Raw genomic sequence first — 16,407 nt, forward strand, 5'->3', positions numbered from 1 at the left:
ACAGTGATAAACGTGAACCACATGAAAAGGAAACAGATGACAACATGTTAATATAACTAATTTGGACTTTTTAATTATTCCTCGCATGAAAGGCACCAGACTGGCAACATTGTGCCTGCCACCTGCCCTCCAGTGGTTGGGCATAGCATTTTTTTTTATTCGTGCCGGGTTTTACGCACTGGAAATACAGATGACAGTTTTATACAACTCAATCTACCATATCATCTCTCACTCACACGCAAACCTGTGCTCTCCCTATCCCCCCAGAACCTGCGCTGCCCTCTTAAAATAAGCAGTGGGGGGAAATATTCAAAGCGTTCCACCTCCTCTCAACCAGCCAGGCACACACACACACTTCTAGAGCGCACTGTGAAAACTTTCCCCTGCAACTGCTGAATAGGTTAGTGCCTGCGACAGGACAGCGCCGAGTGAGAAGAGACAGTGAAAGCGGAACGCATAGCCGGTTACGAGCTGCCTGGGGTTCGGGAATGGCGGAGAGTCGGAATGGTCCATGCCCTCCTTCCGAACCGCACATGTGAACCGAACCCCGTCTCCTCCGGGTCGATTTTGTTACGTATTAGGAGGCAAAGGACAGTAAAGAGCGAGAACGAGACGAGGGGAGGATTGAAGTATCTAAGACAGCCTGTCGACACCGCTCTCCTCTCATCTCGAGATGGTCTGCGCGCCAGGACTTCGATGGTTCCTATTTACCGCTCTCTTGCACGCTGTCGCACCCCTGGACATCCGCGAGAGACCAAGGCAATGTGACCCACCGAAGTCGGTGAGTTGTGCCCGGTCGTTACAGCTACATGGTCTTTACCTGTTTCAGTAATGTCTTATTAAGGCAATGTCAAACATAAAGATGTCCTTGAATGGATAGCCTTCTAGCGAAATAGTTTAAGTTAATTGCAAATGTCGGCCTATGTGCCTAGCCTAGCATATAACTGCCCCAATAGGCTATAGCAAATGATAAGACAAAATAAAAATAAAAGGCTGTCCTTTTTCTGAGTAAAATAAATGCACTTTGCTTAGACAGTGTTCCTGAATTAGTTGTTTCTATGTGCAACGGTAGGCCTACAGCAAAACAAACGTGAGATATTATGTTGTTATTGGGTTTTGAGTAACAACCAAATTAACAATAACAATAGCAACAGCGTTTTATTGTCATGGAAATATTAACATGCTATAATGACTACTTACACGTGTAACAAGAACAATAATTATGTTCATAGCAACTTTATTCGGCTACCATATTATATTATAGCACATGTATTATTATTATTATTATTAGTAATAGTAGTAGTAGGTTATTAATATGATTATTATTAGGTTATTATTATGTCATAATATTTTATTAGGATAATCCATTATTTCAAAGATTCGTAGAATTGAAAGATTTTCCAATCAGCAAAATTGCTTCCAATGGCACTTGACATATTCCGGAGTTTCCTCACAGAAATATGGGTTTGAAAATATGGAAGCAGTTGCCAAGCGAAATATCATCCGCCAACCCTATGCTTGTTTATGTGGCAAAATAACGTGGGGAACACCCACCGTTGACCCACCGTTGATTTAACATTTATTTGTAAAAGTTTCAGTGACTTTTCAAAACTGATCAAGTTTCAATGAAACACGACCTATTAAAACAGCTATCGGCCATATTTGCAATATTAAGGAATGGGCTCAATAGCCAAAGGGAGTCAGCCCATTCGAATTCAATTAATTTCAGTGTTCTCTTATCTGGCCGGGGCCGTGTTGCACTCGCTCACGTCTGTCTTTCTCGCAGTGTGAATTTATCATCAGCACAAGAGATGAATCAGAGGGAACTTAATTAGAATCATGACGGGACACAGTGCGTGCCGCACGCGCACATCGCTGGTTTGGGTATGCTACGATTTCCCAGATAGAAACGCAATAAATCTGAACTGAAATTACATGACCTCAGCACGAACGTTAATAACGTATCATTTTAACCGGGCATGATATTATCTATTAATAAAATACAAACGTTATAATACATTATTTAAAATATTTATCAGGGATAACTTGACAGCATTGCAACAACATAGTCACCAAAATTATTTTATTTTTAGTAATGTTAATCTGTTTCATCATCTGTGATAATGGCATTGTTGTCAGATTTTAACTGTAGAAGTGCCCCCCCTTAAATGTGATTTCTAATACGCCAGTACAAAGCTCTCTGTTTTGTGTCAAAAGGAATTCATTAGCCAATAAAATGAAGGTGTTCAGGTCAGTGCTCCAGCGCGAGAACTCATAGAAAACACGGCGCGAGGAGAGGAGAGGGCCTTTTCTCATCAACGTCTGGATGGACTTCAGCTGTCCTGATTCGATCGGACAGAAGTCTCCGTGAACCTGACGAACATTCTTAGACAAGTTGATGATTAACAAATGATATGTCAACACAGTTGTCAAAATAGGATCAAAGTATGATGGTTAGAGAGCGGTCATCTGTTGATTTATTTTGTGTACTTAGGCTATGTGAATGTCCTATGTGGAATTAATTTCCAAATAAATGTTTTATTCACACGTCTGAGATGATGTGTAAACATTTCAGTAAAAGACAATGCTCAATACAAAGATTGTGTGAGAAAATAATTCTAATTTAATTTATGAAAATAACAAACCCTTGCAGTACTAATAATATTTCCAAAGATTGAATGCCTTTTGGCAAGGTTTTGAAATCCTTAAAAAATTATTTTCTAATATGACAAATGTACACTGGCAGCATGACATTACAATTGCTATTTCAACAGGGGAAATGTTAAATGAAATACATTAGGAGCATGTGAAGTTAATAACATTATATGCACTACTAAGCCTACCAAATGCTTCTATTTAATTTCTTCCTCTCCCATAGACCAGGCTTTCCATTTGGTTTAATAACACTGAAGTGGATTTCTCTTTGGTCCAATGTCAGTGTACTATACTGTTAACTCCAATGAAAATAGGTACATTTGAACAGAAGCAAGCATTTCACAAAATAATAGTTTGTCCATAGTTAGAGTTTGTTGTGCAATGCATACATCTATCTAAGAACTACTTTGATAGCCACTTTGATCATTTCATAGTTATGTTGCTTGTTTACATTTTCCTCATTCCCGTCATAACAGCATCTCAATGATTTGCATGATGTTTTGCAGAGCTATGGTCTATGAGTGTTTTTGGAAACAGGGCATAATTGACCCCTATGAAATCCCTGGAATGTTAATGAACTGCAAGTAATAGACACTTGCACATTGCTTTTTCCATTTGATCAGAATTGTATAGTGTTCAGTAAAACAGATACATTAGCCACGTCTGACCAAATTTTAATCAAAGGCCTATGTGTGTGCATTTTGATGTTTGTGTAGGCTATCTGTTCCAATGAATTTTGCAACAACAAAAAAATTCCCCATGGAAAGAATATACCAGATAGGTGGATTGCAGCAGTTTCATATGGTTCATTATGTTTATACTGCTGTAACAACCGTTGAAAAGCTTTCCAGTTTCACAGAGGCATTGGCAGCACAGCTATGCACCTCAGCAATACACTGGGGTCTGTTTACAAGGAGAAAGCTTCACTATAAACTCACTGCCTCAGAACAGCAGACAGACAGAGAGCAGCATAGTACAGCACAGTGGAAGCTAGTTAACATAGTTTCATTGTGCCCCTGTCTTTATCTGGAGATGACATTTCATCAGATTCTATTGCATTGACCTGTATCTCAGCCAGATGTACTAAAAAGGCTGTTTTGAATCTCTTAATCGCAAAATGTAGTTTCAAATTTAGTATTGCAGATAGCCTTAACTCAGAAGGTTATGTTACTGTATTCATATTGCTGAATGTCATAATCTCTCCCTCTTCTCGTGCTCCTCCCCCTCAACCCCCCTCCACCCCCATAGCAAAGTGACATGAACTCATTCCTCTGGACACTGAAGCACCCTGCTCCCTACCCTCCATCCTACCTTTTCGGGACCATCCATGTTCCCTACACCCGTGTATGGGACTTTATCCCAGACGTCTCCAAACGGGCCTTCCAGACCAGCGCCAACGTATTCTTCGAGCTGGACCTGACCGACCCCCTGACGATCTCTAAGCTGACCAGCTGCCAGCTGCTGCCCCACGGGGAGAACCTGCAGACCCTGCTGCCCCGGGACCTGTATCGCCGCCTCAAACGCCACCTGGACTACGTTAAGCACATGATGCCCTACTGGATGACGGCGGACCAGCGGGGCCGGGGGCTGTACGCTGACTACCTCTTCAACGCCATCGCAGGGAACTGGGAGAGGAAGAGGCCTGTCTGGGTGATGCTGATGGTCAACTCTCTGACGGAGTCAGACGTGAGGTCGCGGGGGACCCCCGTACTGGACCTGTTCCTGGCCCAGGAGGCCGACCGCATGGGGAAGAGGACAGGAGCGGTGGAGCGGGTGGAGGAGCAGTGTCACCCCCTCAACGGACTCAACTTCTCCCAGGTAAGAGATGGGACTACATGGAGGGGGTGGAGGTTGGACATGATCATTGGAGTGGGGGATATATGATTGCTGGATTCATTTTGTTGGCGACTGGGGGCTGGGGGTTTGTGGATTTAGGGGAAGGGAGACATGTCTTGGGAGGAGATGGTGGAGAATGTATATGACAATGGGAGGAGAAAAATAGTATTAGAAATGGTATGTTTCAAAGCTTTGTAGATGGTTTTTAAAGTTATGAATATTCCTGAGCCTTACAAAACAAACAGACATGAGAGCCTTATCAGCTGACAAGGTGTCAGGGTGACAGATGTAAGTGATAAATTAGTGAAGGTGGGAGTGTGGGAGGGGTAGCTCTCTTTTTCCTGGGCTGACTGCCTGTCTGTGTCCTCATGATACTACCACTGCTAGTATCTTGCTCTGTAACTTAACACTGAAGATGGACAGAATAGCCTAATTACTTGATGACATAAACATAGGGAGTATCCTTGTTTTATATCTCCTTGGAAGGGCTGTAGAGGACGGCAACATGGAGGTCTAAATAAATGATGGCCTAGGAAGGGTTAGGCAGAGGTCAACTGGAGTGTATTTTTCCAAACTCTGGGAGGTCCAGGTATGTCTTTGATGAGCTAGGACTGGGAGGATGTTCCCCTGTAATTTCTGCTCATCCGTGTGCTCTCTGGTCCTCAGAGAGCGACACACGCACACACACACACATGCATGGATGCATGCACACACACACATACACGAGCACACACACACACACACACACACACGCACGCACGCACGCACGCACGCACGCACGCACGCACGCACGCACGCCACCCACACACACACACACACACACACACACACACACACACACAGTGTAACAGAATCTCGGAGTGCCTGGGCCTCCATGTGACAGGCTACGAGGCTCCTGCGCTAATTTGAGAGGCACTGGCCCCACACAGCCTCTCCTCTTTCATCAGCACCTCCTAACTACACTGTCAAAGAGCAAACACACACGCACACGCACACATCCTACTTTCCCTAACCCCTAACCCTTACGGTTAACCTAACCCTTAACCCTAACACTAACAGTTAACCTAACCCCTAACCCTAACTCCTAACCCTAACCCCTAACCCTTACGGTTAACCTAACCCTTAACCCTAACACCAACAGTTAACCTAACCCCTAACCCTAACAGTTAACCTAACCCCTAACCCTAACTCCTAACCCTAACCCTAACCCCTAACCCTAACAGTTAACCTAACCCCTAACCCTAACCCCTAACCCTAACAGTTAACCTAACTTTTAACCCTAACTGTATCCGTAACCCCGAACCCTAACCCTAACTCCTAACCCTTAACCTAACTCCTAACCCTAACCCTAACTTCTAACCCTAATTCTAACCCTAACCCTAATTCTAAACCTCACCCTAAAACTAAGCCCTAAGCCTAAGCCTTTTTCCTTGTGGGTACCGATGAAATGTCCCCACTTCTGGTCCCCACAAGGATAGTAAAACCAAAAACGCACACACAGTTGCCTTGCACATTCGTGGGAACCTGGAACACAACTGCCCTACATCGGAGCAATGTTGCAAAGTCACTGCTTCTCAATGTAGTAGTATACAGAATACAGTGATAATATAAGAGGTCGTTTTTAATGACCACACCTGGAGCTAATACTCTACCATTACAACTCTAAGTGTCATTCCTGTTATTTGGTCATCACTAGTTACCACAGCTACAAAGTCATAAACCTTGCCTATTTCAACAATTTCTCTTCTTAAAATCTGATTTGAAACCTAACCCTAACCTTAACCCTAACCTTAACCACAGTGCTAAACTTATGCCTAACCCTGACCTTAAATTAAGACCAAAAAGCACTGCATACATTGTTACGATATAGACAATTTGTAACTTATATCCAATGAAAACTTGCGTAAATCACCAATACAAAGTGTTGGAGGACTGCCTGCCTTTCTGTTGTTCCTGGGAACAGACCGTTTTATGAGGCAGGTGTATTGTTGGATACCATTTCTGTTGTTGGAGGTTATTTTCATAAAATCGTGATAATGAATAACTTGAGTTAAACTGTGTAGTAGAATGGACTTTTGGACTTTTGAGCTCGAAACCCCTCCCCCTCAAAATTGTATGAAATAAGTTCAAAGCCTGAAGTGAAAGTGACATGGAAACAATTATAGTCAATTATTATAATTTGAGATATAATTTGAACACTGTGGTTGATTGGATCTCTCTCTCCGGGGGAGGGTGTGGCTCAGTTGGTAGAGCATGGTGTTTGCAATGTGTTTGCAATGCCAGGGTTGTGGGTTCGATTCCCACGGGGGACCAGTACGGATTTGTTTTTTTTAATGAAATGTATGCATTCACTACTGTAAGTCACTCTGGATAAGAGCGTCTGCTAAATTACTAAAATGTATATGGTTGATTGGAACAAAGATGAGGTCAGATAGAGAGAGAGAGAGAGAGAGAGAGAGAGAGAGAGAGAGAGGAGAGAGAGAGAGAGAGAGAGAGAGAGAGAGAGAGAGAGAGAAGAAGAGCGCAAGAGAGAGTGACTGAAAACGAGGGAGGGAGAGGAGGGAAAGAGTGATGTGCGTCATGTCAGTGCGAACCCTAATCTGAAACATGAGCTCCACTTCTCTGGTGGGAGATCTGACTTGGAAACAGTTCCAAACCCTGCCGGCCCACATTATTATTTTTTCCTAATAAAAATAGCTGCTTACAATATCCTGTAACTTGCTGCTCCCGCATCGCCAAGAGGGTCTCCAAAACATAAAGGCTGGTGATTCATCATCTGCCATAAGCTTTTCATAGGCACCTGGCCCCTGCACGGTCAGTGACCTAGAACTGTGTAGCTTGACCTGGGGCATGGGCTAGCCCTACTCAGCCTCCTCTCCCTTCCCTGCCCTTCGGCTTCTCAGCATGGGGACAGAGTGGCGTCACTGGGTCAGCCATCGCTCTGGGTCCCCTGACCTCAGAAAGTAATCTGTCTGGATGAGAGGTGTAACTGATAAAAAGTCCTGCCCCCTTGTTGAGTAGTGCATCCTGTGGCAGCTCGGTGGAGGAGGTGGTGGTACGGGGGCCAGGCCAGTGTGGAGGCTGGGCTGCTGGGCCCTGAGAGGTTGGCGCTGGGCCCTACAGACAGAGCTTTGGAGCTCTCACAGACCTGATAACACTTTGGTTTCTGTGTGCAGCAGCATTGAGGCAGCAGTGAGGCTGTGGAAACAAAGGCAGAGGGAGAGCATGTTTCATCTCCAGAGCTATGGAGGGCGATGCAGGCCGACAGCTGGGTGGGCTAGCCAGCACCAAACCCTCTCCATAGGCATGCTATCTGTACCGAGGGGGAACCTGTGGAAAGCCAGGCCGTCTAGAGGGGTGCAAGCTGGTCACCGACCTTTGTGAGAGAGTCAACAACAACCACACAACCTTCTCCCTCCCACTCCCTCGGCTCAGTGCTTTACTTCTATATCTACATCTAGACCAGACCTTCTGCTGCCTGCGTCTCTCTCTGCCTTTCAGCGTCTGGCCTGGTGTATAAATACCCATATTTATTTACTCTGGGTCACATTGCAGCCGAGGCACAGGCCCTTGTCGGGGGGAGATGACATCACAGCTGTGACCCACCTCTAACCCTGAGCGAAGGTTAGAGGTGGGTGTTGGCAGAGCAGTGGGCCGTGAGTAGAATCCGTGAGGAGACTGCAGTCTGTGGGTGAGAAGCTGAACTCTCAGGGGCCCCAGAACAGAACAGGCTGGGTTACTGGGCTATTTTCACTGTGATCTAGAGAGGGAGGGCCATAAAGTTGGCTCCACCCACACACACATTCATGAACACGCAGAAGTGCACACCCCCCCCCCCCCACACACACACACACACACACACACACACACACACCACACACACACACACACACACACACACACACACACACACACACACACACACACACACACACACACACACACACACACACCTCCCAAGTCTCCGCAGTTGTATTGTCACCTTAGCAGGGCCAAATCTAGTTTCTCCTCAGCAGGAGTCATGGTGGCAAGGAGGTGCCCGGTGGTGCACTGTGACAGAGACGTCTATTTCAATCAGAGTTTTGTTTCTCTGGTTTAATGGTATGGGGTGAAAATGATACTCTGAGATGGTACTCTGTGTGACCAGGGAAATTAAGATCTCCCTTGTCTCGACAGGGTCAGGGAGATCACCGACGAAGACGAGCTGTTGTCAAAACATATCACCCGGGTGTCATGTCAAATCATGACAGAACACTTCTCATTGTGTTCATTGGACGCTGTCATATAAATAATGCATATTTAAAGGGAGGAATTAGGTATCTTACTGGTCTATATTCAAATATTTACATTCCATGGCTGATGTGTAAGGATGGGTCTGGAGCGCTCCTCTGGCCGCAGGGCCTGATGACGAGTGATGGAAAAAACAGTCATCTCCTCTGCTCTCTGCTCTGCTCTGCTCCCTAACCTCCTGGCTTCTTCTGGCTCCATGCTCCCTCCCTTTGTCTCCCTCGCTCTTTTTCTCTCCATGTCCTGGGGCTCTCCTTGTCCCACTGCTTAACTGTACACACCTGTATCTGCACACACAGAATAGAAGAGGAGACTAGGAAAATAACTGTAGTGCAAACACAGGGCCTCTCCTACAGTATTGCTTCTATGGTTGGTACTAAGACGCTGCTACAATGTTGTTATAATGTTCAGAAAAAAACACTCCAAAAAAATACTGGTAGACGTACAACATCCATCCTCTTTTCAAGTGAAGTTAGAGAACGACGTCAAGCCTTGTACAACTCCTAGTACAAATATGTGGAAAACTGGCAACAGGTATCAGACAGGATATCTGTTGGCAGGCGGGCAGAGGGGAGGGGAGGGTGGGCAGACGGCTAACCAACCAATCACTGCTCTAATGACTTAATTGGCTGCTTAACGACTAAATTGCCCCCTGCTATCCAGAACCACTTAGACTATTATACACTGTCCAGAACAGAGGCTGAGGGTGGAACCCAGTGAGGCGGAGAGAAAGGGCCAAACGTAGATGTGGAGTGAGGTCTGGGTAGCTAGTGATGACTATAGCTACTGGGTATATATTTTTGGGGTCATCTGGGTCCATTTTCAAGTCTGTACAGTGCCTTCAGTATTCATACCCCTTGGCTTATTCCACATTTTGTTGTGTTACATCAGTCAAAAGTACCAGTCAAAAGTTGGACACACTTACTCAGGGTTTTTCTTTATTTTTTATATTTTCTACATTGTAGAATAATGGTGAAGACATCAAAACTATGAAATAACACATATGGAATCGTGGTAAACAAAAAAGTGGTAAACAAATCAAAATATATTTTAGATTTTAGATTCTTCAAAGTAGCCACCATTTGCCTTGATGACAGCTTTGCACACTCTTGGCATTCTCTCAACCAGTTTCATTATGTAGTCACCTGGAATGCTTTTCCTACAGTCTTGAAGGAGTTCCCACATATGCTGAGCACTTGTTAGCTGCTTTTCCTTCACTCTGTGGTCCAACTCATCCCAAACTTTCTCAATTGGGTTAAGGTCGGGTGATTGTGGAGGCCAGGTCATCTGATGCAGCGCTCCATCCCTCTCCTTCTTGGCCAAATAGCCCTTACACAGCCTAGAGGTGTGTTTTGGGTCATTGTCCTGTTGAAAAACAAATGATAGTCCCTCTAAGCGCAAACCAGATGGGATGGCGTATCGCTGCATAATGCTGTGATAGCCATGCTGGTTAAGTGTGCTTTGAATTCTAAATAAATCACTGACAGTGTCACCAGCAAAGCATCCCCACACCATTGCACCTCTTCCTCCATGCTTCACGGTGGGAACCACACATGCGGAGATCATCCGTTCACCTACTCTGCGTCTCACAAAGACATGGCGGTTGGAACCAAAAATCTCAAAAATCAGACCATTGCTCGTGTTTCTTGGAACAAGCAAGTCTCTTCTTCTTATTAGTGTCCTTTAGTAGTGGTTTCTTTGCAGCAATTCGACCATGAAGGCCTGATTCACGCAGTCTCCTCTGAACAGTTGATGTTGAGATGTGTCTGTTACTTGAACTCTGTGAAGCATTTATTTGGGCTGCAATCTGAGGTGCAGATAATTGCCGATTTCTGAGGCTGGTAACTCTAATTAACTTATCCTCTGCAGCAGAGGTAACTCTGGGTCTTCCTTTCCTTTGGCGGTCTTCATGAGAGCCAGTTTCATTATAGAGCTTGATGGTTTTTGTGACTGCACTTGAAGAAGCCTTCAAAGTTCTTCAAATTTTCCGCTTTCACTGACCTTCATGTCTTAATGTATGATGGACTGTTGTTTCTCTTTTCTTTTTTGAGCTGTTCTTGCCATAATATGGACGTGGTCTTTTACCAAATAGGGCTATCTTCTGTATATCATCCCTACCTTGTCACAACACAACTGATTGGTTCAAACGCATTAAGAAGGAAACAAAGTTCACAACTTACCTTTAACAAGGCACTCCTGTTAAATGAAATGCATTCCAGGTGACTACCTCATGAAGCTGGTTGAGAGAATGCCAAGAGTGTGCAAAGCTGTCATCACGGCAAAGGGTGGCTACTTTAAAGAATCTCAAATATAAAATATATGTTGATTTGTTTACCACTTTTTTGGTTACAACATGATTCCATATGTCTCATTTCTTAGTTTTGATGTCTTCACTATTATTCTACAATGTAGAAAATAATAAAAATGAAGAAAAACCCTTGAATGTGTAGGTGTGTCCAAACTTTTGACTGGTACTGTAAATCAAAACTGTAACTAGGCCACTCAGAAATATTCAATGTTGTCTTGGTAAGGAACTCCTGCACAGGGAGTTGGTGGCACCTTAAGTGGGGAGGACGGGCTCATGGTAATGGCTGGAGCGGAATATGTGGAATGGTATCAAATACATAAACACATGGTTTCTTTCATGGTTTCCAGGTGTTTGATGCCATTCCATTCGCTGCTTTCCAGCCATTATTATGAGCCGTCCTCCCGTCCGCAGCCTCCACTGAACTCCAGTGTATATTTGGCCTTGTGTTTGAGGTTATTGTCCTGCTGAAAGATGAATTTGTCTGTTGGAAAGCAGACTGAACCAGGTTTTCCTCTAGGATTTTCCCTGTGCTTAGCTCTATTCTGTTTCTTTTCATCCTAAAAAACTCCCTTCCTTGTCGATGACAAGTATACCCATAACATGATACAGCCATCACCATGCTTGAAAATATGAAGAGTGGTACTCAGTGATGTGTTGTGTTGTATTTGCCCCAAACATAACATTTTGTATTCAGGGCCATTAACACCATTATCCCTGAAACCCTAGACCCACTCACATCAACACCATTCACCATTACACCATTATCCCAGAAACCCTAGACCCACTCCAATTTGCTTACCTCCCCAACAGATCCACAAATTCCCACCTGGACCAAAGGAACACCTACGTGAGAATGCTATTCATTGACTATAGCTCAGCGTTCTACACCATAGTGCCCTCAAAGCTAATCACTAAGCTAACGACCCTGGGATTAAATACCCCCCTCTGCAATCCTGGACTTCCTGACGGGCTGCCCCCAGGTGGTAAGGGTAGGTAACAGCACATCTGCCACGCTGATCCTTAACACAGGGGCCCCTCAGGGGTGCGTGCTCAGTCCCCTCCTGTACTCCCTGTTCACCCATGACAGCGTGGCCAGGTATGAGACAACAGTGGTAGGCCTGATCACCGACAATGATGAGCCTATAGGGAGGAGGTCAGAGACCTGGCGGCATGGTGCCAGGATAACAACCTCTCCCTCAATGTGATCAAGACAAAGGAGATGATCGTGGACTACAGGAAAAGGAAGACCGAGCACTCCCCCATTCTCATCGACGGGGCTGTAGTGGAGCAGGCTGAGATCTTCAAGTTCCTTGGTGTCCACATCACCAACGAACTATCATGGTCCAAACACACCAAGACTGTCATGAAGAGGACACGACAACGCCTATTCCTCCTCAGGAGATTGAACAGATTTGGCATGGATCCTCAAAAAGTTCTACAGCTGCACCATCGAGAGAATCCTGACTGGTTGCATCACCGCCTGGTATGGCAACTGCTCACCCTCCGACCGCAAGGCACTACAGAGGGTAGTGTGTGTGGCCCAGTACATCACTGGGGCCAAGCTTCCTGCCATCCAGGACCTCTATACAGAGGAAGACTCCAGCCACCCTAGCCATAGACTGTTCTCTCTGCTACCGCATGGCAAGCGGTACTGGAGCGCCAAGTCTAGGTCCAAAAGGTTTCCTAATAGCTTCTACCCCAAGCCATAAGACTCCTGAACAGCTAATCCAATGGCTACACGGACTATTTGCATTGTCCCCCCCCATTTTTACGCTGCTGCTACTCTGTTTATTATCTATGCATAGTCACTTTACCTCTACCTACATGTACATATTACCTCAATTGCCTTGACTAACCGGTACCCCCTCTATATAGCCTCACTACTGTTATTTTATTGTTGGATTTAAAAAAAATATATATATTATTATTTTTTTTACTTCAGTTTATTTAAGTAAATACTTTCTTAACACTTATTTTTCTTAATATTACATTGTTGGTTAAGGGTTTGTAAGTAAGCATTTTATTGTAAGGTCTACACCTGTAGACCTTACAGTGAAAGATCTACAGGTGTAGACCGGCGCATGTGACAAATACAATTTGATTTGATTTGATATAGTTCATTTCTTTGCCACATTTTTTGCAGTTTTACTTTAGTGTCTTATTGCAAATGGGAGGCCTGTCTTATTGCAAACGGAAGGCATGTTTTGGAGTATTTTATTCTGTCCACGATTCCTTCTTTTCACTCTGTCATTTAGGTTATCATTGTGGAGTAATTACAATGTTGTTAATCCATCCTCACTTTTCTCCTATCACAGCCATTAAACTCTGTAACTATTTTAAAGTTCCCATTGGCCTCATGGTGAAATCCCTGACCGGTTTACTTCCTCTCCGGCAACTGAACTAGGAAGGAAGCCTGTATCTTTGTAGTGACTGGGTGTATTGATACACCATTCGAAGTGTAATTAATAACATCACCATGCTCAAAGGGATATTCAATGTCAGCTTGTTTTACCCATCTACCAATAGGTGCTGTTCTTTGCGAGGCATTGGAAAACCTCCCTGGTCTTTGTGGTTGAATCTGTTTGAACTTCAGTGCTCGACTGAGGGACCTTACAGATAATTGTATGGGGTACAGAGATGAGGTATACAAAAATCATGTTAAACACTATTATTGCGCACATTTTTACTCCTGAACATAATTAGGCTTGCCATAACAAAGGGGTTAAATACTTATTGATTCAAGACATTTCAGTTTTTCATTTTTAATTAATTTGTAAAAATGTCATAAAGTATAAATCCACTTTGACATTATGGGATATTGTGTGTAGGCCAGTGACACAAAATCACAATTTAATCCATTTTAAATTAAGTCTGTAACAACAAAATGTGGAAAAGGTCAAGGGGTGTGAATACTTTGTGAAGGCACTGTATGAGACTGTATGTCTATTCTAGCTACAGTTAGCTTCATGATAGATCTGTATCCCTGTCGTCTGGAGAAACACCATGTCCCCTCTAGCATCTCTGAATACCTGGACAGAGGAGAGGACCAATGTCAGTAATGAATTCACCACATTGTCACTGAGCAAAGTGCTGTTGAGGTAGCCACTATAATGAGACAGAGTGGGCTAGATAGAGTGCTATCCCATACCGTTGGATTCCCAGTGCCAAAATCATCATTTTTTTTAATCCCACATTCCTGTTTTAAACAGAGCACTGGTTCCTACCTTTACTTTAATGGCCTGATGTCACGCTATGGGTCATCCTCCTACGCCTGCTCTTTCTCTCAGAGCTGACACTCTCTCCTCTCTCTCTCTCTTTCGTGGGTCTCGTCTCCTCCAGCCAGCCCAGGTCTGTGATGTATTAAAGGGTTTCATCACACTAACCTCTCCTCTCTCTGTCTCCTCTCTCTCTCCCCCTCTCTCCTCTCTCTCTCTCTCTCTCTCTCTCCTCTCTCTCCTCTCACCCTCTTTCTCGTTCTCGCTCTCACACACACCACAGTGACCAATGCAGTTGAAACACACTCACATACAGATGTAGGATCTTAATTTGATCACACTGTTGCAGGATAACTTTCCTGCAATGCAGGACATTTGAAACTTGTAGTGTATTTGAGGTTTACATAGACTTCTGAAGTTTGTCATTTCTAATTTGAAATTTACATTCATTATAATCCACATACAGTGAGGGAAAAAAGTATTTGATCCCCTGCTGATTTTGTACGTTTGCCCACTGACAAAGCAATGATCAGTCTATAATTTTAATGGTAGGTTTATTTGAACAGTGAGAGACAGAATAGCAACAAAAAAATCCAGAAAAACACATGTCAAAAATGTTATAAAATGATTTGCATTTTAATGAGGGAAATAAGTATTTCACCCCTCTGCAAAACATGACTTAGTACTTGGTGGCAAAACCCTTGTTGGCAATCACAGAGGTCAGACGTTTCTTGTAGTTGGCCACCAGGTTTGCACACATCTCAGGAGGGATTTTGTCCCACTCCTCTTTGCAGATCTTCTCCAAGTCATTAAGGTTTCGAGGCTGACGTTTGGCAGCTCAAACCTTCAGCTCCCTCCACAGATTTTCTATGGGATTAAGGTCTGGAGATTGGCTAGGCCACTCCAGGACCTTAATGTGTTTCTTCTTGAGCCACTCCTTTGTTGCCTTGGCCGTGTGTTTTGGGTCATTGTCATGCTGGAATACCCATCCACGACCCATTTTCAATGCCCTGGCGGAGGGAAGGAGGTTCTCACCCAAGATTTGACAGTACATGGCCCCGTCCATCGTCCCTTTGATGCGGTGAAGTTGTCCTGTCCCCTTAGCAGAAAAACACCCCCAAAGCATAATGTTTCCACCTCCATGTTTGACGGTGGGGATGGTGTTCTTGGGGTCATAGGCAGCATTCCTCCTCCTCCAAACACGGCGAGTTGAGTTGATACAGGTAACAAGCTGAGATAATCTCAGCTCATTACCTGTATAAAAGACACCTGGGAGCCAGAAATCTTTCTGATTGAGAGGGGGTCAAATACTTATTTCCCTCATTAAAATGCAAATCAATTTATAACATTTTTTACATGCGTTTTTCTGGATTTTTTTGTTGTTATTCTGTCTCTCACTGTTCAAATAAACCTTCCATTAAAATTATAGACTGATCATTTCTTTGTCAGTGGGCAAACGTACAAAATCAGCAAGGGATCAAATACTTTTTTCCCTCACTGTAATAATTCACATTTCCTGTTGGTGTTCTCACTGTACCTCTGGGAAGGGAAATACTTTTTCCAGTCAGGGTGGGTTGGGTGGTCTGTTGAGGCGAAGCCACGGCAGGGCCAGGCTGAGCAGAGGCCCTGCCAGATTGAACACTAGCCCACCCAATCAGGCTGGCTTAAAAAATATAAATGAAATAAATTAGGTTGATTTGTTGTTTGTGTTGTCTCCGAACTAATCAGAAATGTGTAAAAATGCACTAGTAGGGTCCTGGGATCTAATTGGTTGTACCCCCCCCCCCCCCCCCCCCCCCCCCCCCCACACACACACACACACACGTACCTACTAGCTAACTGTGCGCAAATTGTTTTAACCCTCTGCAGTTCTTTGCTAATGCAAACTAACGCTAGCTAGCTAGTCACAAGTTATGGCAAAACAAAGTTCACTCATGCGCTTTTTCAAATAGCTACTGATGGAGGATGAAGACACAACACCTGCTCCACTACCTCCATCGGCCGAGCCCAATCCTTCAGTGGCCGTCAGCCCTTTAGTAGGCTAGCTTGTGATCCCATGAGGAGGTTAGTATGGCTACTGCATTGACTTCCACAGCACAGCTAGCT

General features: G+C 44.3%; 1 protein-coding gene across 1 annotated transcript in view; it reads left to right on the plus strand.

Moving 5' to 3' along the window:
* The first annotated feature begins 219 nt into the window (after positions 1-219).
* LOC106584376 (metalloprotease TIKI2) overlaps positions 220-16,407 on the plus strand; it is a 101,009-nt gene continuing 84,821 nt past the window's right edge. The window contains exons 1-2 of the mRNA XM_014169612.3: positions 220-781; positions 3,904-4,473. Coding sequence (XP_014025087.1) covers positions 674-781; positions 3,904-4,473 — 678 coding nt within the window. The 5' untranslated portion in view covers positions 220-673. The remainder of the gene's footprint in view (positions 782-3,903; positions 4,474-16,407) is intronic.

Source organism: Salmo salar, chromosome 23 (assembly GCF_965601325.2).
Source record: "Salmo salar chromosome 23, fSalSal1, whole genome shotgun sequence".
NCBI lineage: Eukaryota > Metazoa > Chordata > Actinopteri > Salmoniformes > Salmonidae > Salmo > Salmo salar.